The sequence below is a fragment of the Cuculus canorus genome, chromosome 25 (assembly GCF_017976375.1).
Source record: "Cuculus canorus isolate bCucCan1 chromosome 25, bCucCan1.pri, whole genome shotgun sequence".
In the NCBI taxonomy this organism is placed as follows: Eukaryota; Metazoa; Chordata; class Aves; order Cuculiformes; family Cuculidae; genus Cuculus; species Cuculus canorus.
Window position 1 is genome coordinate 799508 of NC_071425.1, and position 8871 is coordinate 808378.

The window sequence follows — 8871 nt, forward strand, 5'->3', positions numbered from 1 at the left end:
TGATTGATTTTCCCCTTCCATCGCAGTGATTTTTAGGGGTACCAGGGACCCCTTTTCCATCTCCTCCTGACTTTTAGGGCAATTTCCTGTCTCTCTCTCCAAAGATACAGGGTTTTGCAGCTGAGACTGGGGTGTGTAGTGATGTGCGTGTAATAAAACCCTGAGCAGGGGCAAAAAGCGAGGCCAGGGGTAGAGGTTCGTTCCCTCGGGTTCATCGCTGCCCCACGGCTGTCCCTCCTCACCCAGTGGTCCCAGATCTCCTCAGGGCTCGTTCCCAGAGCAGGACCCTCCGGACCCGGGTGGGCAGAGGGGGCTCCACCGCAAACAATAAAATAAAGAAGGTGGTTTTAATCTGAGCCCGGATTTTTCCACCGGGCGCTGTTCCTCCGCGCCATCCGTGCTCCTCCCTCCCCTTCCCCTCCCTCCCCTCGCCTCCCCCCCCCCCCCCCCCCCCCAGTTCTCCCCCTCTTTTTTTTTTTAGCAAGACGCAGCTCGGGAGGATCCTCCCGTCACATGCGGGGGAGTCCCCTCCTCCTCCCACTGCAATAAAAGTATTTTCGCAATTTCTGCAGCCGGGGTTTATTGAGGCTGGAGGAGTTGGGAGGGTTTTTGGTTTTTTTTTCCGGGGGGGTCGGTTTCTTTTTCCTCCTTTCCGTCCTTTTCCCCCCGAGCGGCAGCCAATGAGGCAGCCCCCGGTCGTTGCGTCAGGGCAGCCCGGCGGGGGAAAAGGCAGCTCTGGGCAGCTCGCAGCCTTTTAAAACGATCCGGGGACCCCCCCTCGGGCAGTGCCCGGGTGCTGCCGAGCAGCCTCTCCCCATGCCCCGGCCCCCGCGCCGCCCCCCATGCAGCCCCCGGGCCTCGAGGGGCTCCTGGCAGCCGGCGGCTTCGCAGGCGGCCAGGGCAGGGGGCTGCTGCCGCCCGCCGCGCCCCTCGCCGGCCCTTCGCCTCCTCCCGCGATGAACCCCGCTTTCCCGGCCGAGGGGCCGGCAGAGCCGCCCAAGCCGTGCCCCCCCGCCGCTCCCCCCCCCGCCCCGTCGGGTCCCGCCGCCTCGGCCCCGCTGCCCTACGGATACTTCGGCACCGGGTATTATTCCTGCCGCCTCGCCCGCAGCGCCCTCAAACCCGGCCCGGCCCAGGGCCCCTTCCCCGCCGAGAAATTCCTGGAGCCTCCCGCGGGCAGCGAGGATTTCCAGAGCCGCCCCGCCGAGTTCGCCTTCTACCCCGGCTACGGGGCCCCCTACCAGCCCGTGGCCGGCTACCTGGACGTGTCGGTGGTCCCGGGGGAGCCCCGGCATGAGCCGCTGCTGCCCGTGGACGGTTACCATCAGCCGTGGGCTCTGGGCGGCGGCTGGAGCGGGCAGATGTGCTGCCCCAAGGAGCAGGGGCAGGCCGGGTACCTCCTGAAATCCGCCTTCGCAGGTAAATCCCTCTGCTGGGGCTGCGGGGGGGGCTGGGAGGGGAGAGAGGGGTGCATGGTGCAGGGGGGACTGGGACCGAGGCTTAAGATAACCTCCTGGGGAGCTGCTCCAGCCCGGATCGGCTGGGAGAAAGGCTTCAAAAAAACCAGTAATTTCAGTTAACATCGCGCTTGGCAAATCATCTTCCTCGAGCAGGGAGAGCGGTGAAACTATCCGGGTCGAGGAGGTGATACCGTCCGGGCTGGATGGTGATCCTATCTAGGTTTGGGTGTTGATGGTATCCAGGTTCTGATGGTGCTACTATCCAGGTTGGGATGATGATACCATCCAGGTCGGGATGGGGATGCCATCCCCCTGCAGACACCCCGCCAGCAGCGCTTGGGATGGGGCTGCTTTAGAAAGGGTAAGGGGCGCCCACAGCCCCGCGGGGTGAAGCCATGAACGGGGGAACCCTTCCCACCCCCCCTGCCCGTGCCGGTGGGTTTGAGCTCCCCCACAGCCCTGCCGGGCTCCCCGTTGACCGCACTGAAAAGGCGCAGCGAGTACCAGGGGAGGTTTAGGTTGGATGTTAGGAAAAACGTCCTCACTGACAGGGTTGTGAATCCCTGGCAGAGGCTGTCCAGGGCAGTGGTGGAATCTCCCTACCTGGAGGCGTCAAAAAAGCGTGTAGATGTGGCCCTTCAGGACATGGTTTAGTAGGCATGTTGGTATTGTGTTGGTGGTTGTCTTGATGGTCTTTGAGATCTTTTCTAACCTCAGCGATTCTATGATTCTATTAGCGTGAATCTCACCCACATCAGTGTTTTGCCAATACATATATTTCTTTTTTCTTCTTCTTCATAATAGTAATAATAATAGTAATAATAATAGTAATAATAATAGTAATAATAATAGTAATAATAATGGAAACCCCCTAACATTTGAATATCAATAGGGAGAACATATGAGTTAAACATCTTTAAATATCGCTGTCAGGGAAGACGGAAGGAAGAAATGGGGTGACAGGGAAAGAAGGTGCTGCTGGCAAGGAAAGGCGGTGGGCTGCTGGGTGCAGGGCGGTGGGTGTGGGGTGGGCGCAGGCTGTGGGTGTCGGATGGTGGGTGCAGGGTGGGTGAAGACCCCTCCAGCCCCGCTCAGCCCCGTCTCTCCCCACACCCAGACTCCCCCGGGCAGCTGCCCCCGGACGGCTGCTCCTTCCGCAGGGGCCGCAAGAAGAGGGTCCCCTACAGCAAAGGGCAGCTGAAGGAGCTGGAGAAGGAGTACGCCAGCAGCAAGTTCATCACCCGCGACAAGAGGAGGAAGATCTCCGCCGCCACAAACCTCACGGAGCGGCAGATCACCATCTGGTTCCAGAACAGGCGAGTGAAGGAGAAAAAAGTCGTCGCCAAAATCAAAAGCAACAGCAGCACCCCGTGAGGACCCGAAGGGGTCCCCGTCTGCCCCCACCCCCGGGGACGGAGACGCTCCAGGACTGACAGCGGCGGGAGCAACCGGTACATAGGGCAGGGGGGGCTCCGGGAGCGAGCGGTGCCCGGGAACGGAGCGGGAGGGGGGCTCCGGGGCCGCCGGCGGCGACAGCGACCGGTGCCCGCGGGGTCCGAGCCGCCCCCGCCGTCCCGGGCTGCGCAGGCACCGGGCTCCGCTCCCCGCCGCTCCCGCGGATCCGAGCCCCCCCGTGAAGGAGGGCGACGTGGGAATCTGCCCCCTCCCTGCCCGCTTTGCACGCAGAGGACCCTGCGGAGCTCGCTCTCGCCTCCCCACGCTCCCCCCCCGGTCTCCCAACCGCAGCCTCAGCGCGCTTTAAAAACAACACAAAACCTCTCTAATTGCGTTAATTAACCCCAATCGGCAGCTCCTGGCTCCGCGTGGGGCGGGAGCGGGGCTGCCCGGGGTGCAGGGAGAGGCACAGGGAATTTGGTCTTTAGAAACGAAACAGAACAGGGGGAAAAAAAAAAAAACAAAACTCCTTAATTCAGGCAGAAGAAAAATGCGCGTCTAAGGGAGAATAAATCCGTCCCGCGTGTGTTAGACAGAAACACGCGTGAATTATTTGCGGATTGGCGTGAATGTACAGCAAATGCTTCTGGCACACCCGCGGGCTCGCGATTGCGGAGGTACGAACGGCGTTTTCCTGCGGTTCTCTATAACTATACATACCTGTATGCACATGCACATATTTAGCCACACGCATTATTTTACCTTTTCTCCTATCCGCTGTTTGTGTTCGTGTGTTTCTCTAGACCCAGCTACCCAAGCGTACGCACTGTAGTACTGGATGTGTGATATAAATATGTACTCGATAAAGGTGTATATACACGTGTTTATACGTCCGTACAGACACGCTGACATGTATGTTCATGCCTATATTTTGATACAGGTAAATGCAATTCTTATAATTCCATACGCGCTTTCGTTTGTGCTAATATACGTGTATTTGTACACACATTTTTCTCCTACTAATACAGAATTATAGCGGTTCCGTAGCATGTGCTGACATAATCCCGTACAACACTAAATGCTCTTGGTTAATATTAAGAAACGTTTTCATCCTTTTCAACAGAATAAATAGGGTGAAAGGAAATATACTCAAAGCGTGCTCTTTGTCTGCTCTTTTCGGATCGTTTCCACCTTCAGGGAAGCGCAAACCCCACGAACACGAGTTCTTTGTTTGATATCACAGTATTTCGAAGCTCGCAGTTTAAACCTGCCCTTGAGCCCCGAAACGGCCTCTCGGAGGGCGAATCAGCTCCAAAATACCTTTACCCCAACCATAAATTTGCCTTTTTTTCTACCTTTATTTTCTTTTATCAATTCAAAGCATTAAACGGCAGAGTGCCCTAAAGAATTAACGTTTTAAACAGTGGTTCCGTTCTTGTTTAATTCCGCTTTTATTCGATATTTTATGCTTGCCCGGCTCTCGCTTCCCGCCGGGTGGAGCCAGGAGCAGTCTCCCTGGGTATTTTTTCCCCGTTTTCCCTCGTTTTCTCCAGCGTTTTTCGCCCCGCGCGGTGCGGGAGGAGCCGCCGGCCTCGGGGCGCAGCCTGCCAGGGCATCACTCTCCCATGACGTCACGCGTGACGTCATAAGCCCCGGGAGGGAGAGGGGCAGCGAATGGGGCTCGGGCTGAGCGTCCCGAGCGGTGACGCGATCTGGGGCGGAGGGGGGGACGTGGTAAACCCCGCCCCGTCGGTGGTGCGGGGGGGGCTCCCCAAAAACCCAAAACTGGAGGAAAAGGGGCAACGAGAGCGCAAAGCGCGGAGGAAACCGCGTGTGCGGACCCAGCACAGCCAGAGGGTCCTGTGCTCAGTTACACTTTCCCTTGCTCGTCCATACGTTCCCCTGCTCTCCTATAACACCCCCCGCCCCCGGCAGCCAGAGCGCTGGGACAGCCTTGCCGGTTACACTTGGCTCTTCCCAATCCGGATCTTGCTCTGAAATGCTCAGATTTGAACCAATTCTGGTTTATTTCCTTAATTTCTGAATCCAAGCCCTGAGTACCTGCGGCACCGGCCGGACCCACCATTCCTCATCCCCTAGAAAGCGGCTGGGAAGCTTTGCCTGCTTTTCCTGAACGGGCGAGTGGATGAAAAGCTCAAAATCCGTCTTTCTTTTCCCCCTGCGTTACCAATCAGGAATCTTCTCGCCTTGACTTAGGTGCAACTATTGAGGTCACAGAGCGGAACCGTCTGTATCCAACAAGAACCAGCCCCTCAGAAAAAGAAATCATCCAATAAAACCCCACAATAATAGTAATAAACGGGCCCATATCTGATGGAGATTTCTAAATAAACCAGGTCTGGTTAAGGGTTTGGAAAGAAATTCTCCTCTTAGAGCTCCCCTCTATGGCACGCTAAGGGTTAACCCTTCTAATTTCTTTTCCCAGTCCAGGGATCTTTTCCCGATGTCCCCAAACCCGCACGGGAGCGTCTGGAAACCCCCAGATGCCTCCATCCCGGGAAGGATCCCAGCCCCCCCTCCTCCACTCACTGGGACTGGGAATCTGGGCTGAAACTGGGAGACGTGACACCACCACCCCCAGCCCCCATTCCTTGTCCTCAGCTCCAGCCCCGAATCCCAGGCGGAAAATGCAGATGGGAAGGGGAGGAGGAGAGTCTCGGGGAGAGCTGTAAAACCTTTACACGGCGGCCTCAGCAAAGGGCGAGAAAGGCCCGACATCCTCGTAAAACGCCGGGAAGGAGCCGCTGCCGGGGGGCGCGGGGCCAGGTGAAGGCTCCAGCCCCCTCCCCTTGCCGTTGAACTTGAAATTCAGAAAACCCGGGGTAGAGCAGCCCCAAACCTGGGGAGAGCTGCCCCAAAGCCGGGGCAGAGCAAGGCTAGGAGGTCCCAGGTGGGTGGTGGGGGCTCTGGTACAGGGTTAGTGAGAAATTAACATTTAAAACGGAATCACTGCTGAGGCGCCTTCACCCGCCAGCCGCCCTGCCCCGAGGTGGGACACACACCCCATTGGCATCTTCTTCTCTTCCTCTTTTCTCTTCTCTTCTCTTCTCTTCTCTTCTCTTCTCTTCTCTTCTCTTCTCTTCTCTTCTCTTCTCTTCTCTTCTCTTCTCTTCTCTTCTCTTCTCTTCTCTTCTCTTCTCTTCTCTTCTCTTCTCTTCTCTTTTTTCCCCAAATCCACCTACAAGCGCAGGGAAGGCGACACAGGCGCGGTGGGAACACCTCTCCCAGCCCTTCCTTCACGCCTCCTCCCTTCCCCCCAGCTTTGACTCCTTTCTTTTGTTCAAGTTCATGCCCACTGCACAAAGTGTCTGGGCTGCTTTCCCCCCCCCCTCCCCTTCCCCTTTCCCCTTCAAAGGATTTTGTCATTGAACTTGAGCCCATGTTGTAAACATTCTTGGGTCTTACGAGAGTCTTGACGGGATGTCATTAACAGAGACCTCAGACTGCTCTGTCTTCCCCTGCTTCTCCTTCAGCTGAATCAAAGGTACATTTTTTACATCCTCACTCCATTTGTTTCCTAATCTGAGCCCCAAAATAAAATTCAATACAAACCGGAGGGTTTTGTCTCTTTCTTTTTTAATTTTACTAGTATTATTATTAATTTTCAGCCCCCTAAACGGCCGTGATCTCAGTGTGAGCGCTGCTCTACATCATCATGTCATTTCAGACCTGTTAACAAAACAGGAAAACTCCTCATTGTAGCTACATGCAATAAATTCAAAACTAAATTCGTTGCCCTGAAGCACTGCCAGGGCAAAGCTCTTTCCATGCCCAGTAGAGTTATGCTCCCTGCAATGGCAAAATAGAATTCATTTTCCACTGGAATAAATGTTATCTTTCTCTGCTAGACGGCTTGATTGCTTTATATAAAAATCAAAAATTAAAAAATAGGTATAAACCAGGTTTAGTGTTTGCAGCCTCGCCCTGATGGGTCTCTCGCCACTCTGGAAGCGCCACTGGGACGAAATATTCCCCCAATCACTCTTTCCGTTGGGGTTTTTGCTCTGATTTACACAACTAAGCGCCCAAGTGAGAAATATTTCCATTTTCCGAGCTGAAATTTAATACAGACATGGGTTTCTAATGGGTTTTTGTTAATTGGCACTCAAACCCATCCCACCCCCCTCAGAGCCCCGTGTGCTGCATCCTAATGCCCCTGCGAAACGCCCGCGTTACGGACTCGAGAACGATTTTCTGTTGCAGCCAAAAGAGGGAGGAAAAGGGGCTCTTTTCACTGCCTTTCAAGCGCAGTTTCGTCTTTATTCTGATGGCTAAACACTGATTTTTTAAGAAGCCAAGGGCGATAACGGAGCAGCCGGAGCGCCGCCGCTGCCCGTTGGTCGCGCAGCTCCATCGCCCTCCCCGGCGCCGATCTGCGCGCAGAAAAGCGCAGGAAAGAGGCGATTCCGCGATTCCTCTCGCTCTCGGCCAGGAGAGGTCTCAGGCAGGAGGAGAAACCGGAGCCCGGCGGGGAAACGAGTGGGAAAAGCCGATTTGTTCGGTCCCCGAGGCGTCTGCTCCGTCTGAGGCGGCAGCCACGGGCTCCGTGAGGGGGGAAAATCGCTTTAAAATCGCTTTTAAAGCTCAATTTTATCCACAGAGAGAAGCCCAGGCTGCACCCGAGCTCACCTGGCAAGTGTCTCCTGTCCCCTTCAATAATTTGCAGCAAGATTTCTTTTTTTACGGCACCTTTAGAATTATTTTCCCCCCCTAAACATCAAAGCCTTTTTTTATTTTTCGACGGTTCACCCCCTTGCTTTTAATTTTTATAAGTGAGTAAGAAAACCTGTCTGTTTCCTCTGGGCACAGGAAGGAAGAAAAATAGGTGGAACTCTACCTCAGTTATTATGAGACTGAGGAGTTTTTGCACAGAGAAGGGAAAGAAAATCCTGGTGGTGCTTATTTGCAGTTGCATAAAGCAACAGAATTAAGGGGTCTGACGCTTTTCAATGCCATTAATTCTTGATGGATGAAGGTATGAGGCTAGCGAGAGGGCTTGGGGCACTGAGTAACAAAAAGATTTGATTTACTAAAATTCACCTCCACCTCAACTCACCCTCGCACAGCCCTGAAAGCACCAGCGCCCCATCCTGGGTCTGCACCCCAGAAACCCGGTACAGGCAAGAATATCAAAAGCAAAAGAGAATGGGGGGCTGAAATATCAGCAGCAGACCCTGTGCAAAAGGAGCAGAGACGGAGCTTATGGCAACATTAAGCCATGGAAAATAGAAACAGAGCTCACGGGCTTTCGTATCTCCTTCTAACTGAAATGCTGGAGAGGGGTGGGAGCGGGAGGGTGGAAGCACGGACACGTCTGTGTTTGCACTCAAATGTTTCAGCAGCACTCAACAATTTATTAGTAAAAAGTAATCTGGATTCAGGGCTTCCTTTCCTCATTAAGGTCCCAGTTCAGCCGGACACTCCAGTGACTGCTTTAAGCAGGTGAATGAGAATAAGGGAGCTTAATCTGGCTTAAAAACAGACAGTATTCAAACACCCTGTGGGACGCGAGGCTTCTGAAGTTGTCCCCCAGCACTGCACGCAGCCACGACGTTTGCGGGTGTAAATAACTGAAGTTTCTGGGTCAGTCACTGCTCACCTGAAGGGCCATTTGTGGATGAGGGAAAGGAGGAAAACATTTCTGGCTGGGCAGATCCCACCAGGAAAAGGCTAGTTGGAAGGAATATATTCGTGAAAAAATTGTATTTAATGTATTAAAATAACGATATGGCTTCACCCTGCCTCCCTCGCCCTAATTAGTGAACTGATGTAAAAGAAATTTCCCTTTGCTTTAGCAGGCACCAGCACAGGTACACACACACATTTGCATCCACACACCAAGCCAGGACTTCTTATAAAACTCATCAAAAACACAAGTAAGGCATTGGATTTCTTGGGGGAAAAAAAATAAAAAATAAAAATAAAAAAAAGGAAAAACATATTTTTTTTTTCACATATCTTGGGGTTTTAGCAGTTATCCATATGAAATCGGAGA

The 8871-nt window shown here is 54.0% G+C and overlaps 1 protein-coding gene across 1 annotated transcript; it reads left to right on the forward strand.

The window, feature by feature from the left end:
• Positions 1–842: 842 nt before the first annotated feature.
• Positions 843–2834, forward strand: HOXB13 (homeobox B13). The gene is made up of 2 exons (XM_054088587.1): positions 843–1419; positions 2578–2834. The coding sequence occupies exons 1-2, from the start codon at positions 843–845 to the stop codon at positions 2832–2834; spliced, it is 834 nt and encodes a 277-aa protein (XP_053944562.1).
• Positions 2835–8871: the final 6037 nt, after the last annotated feature.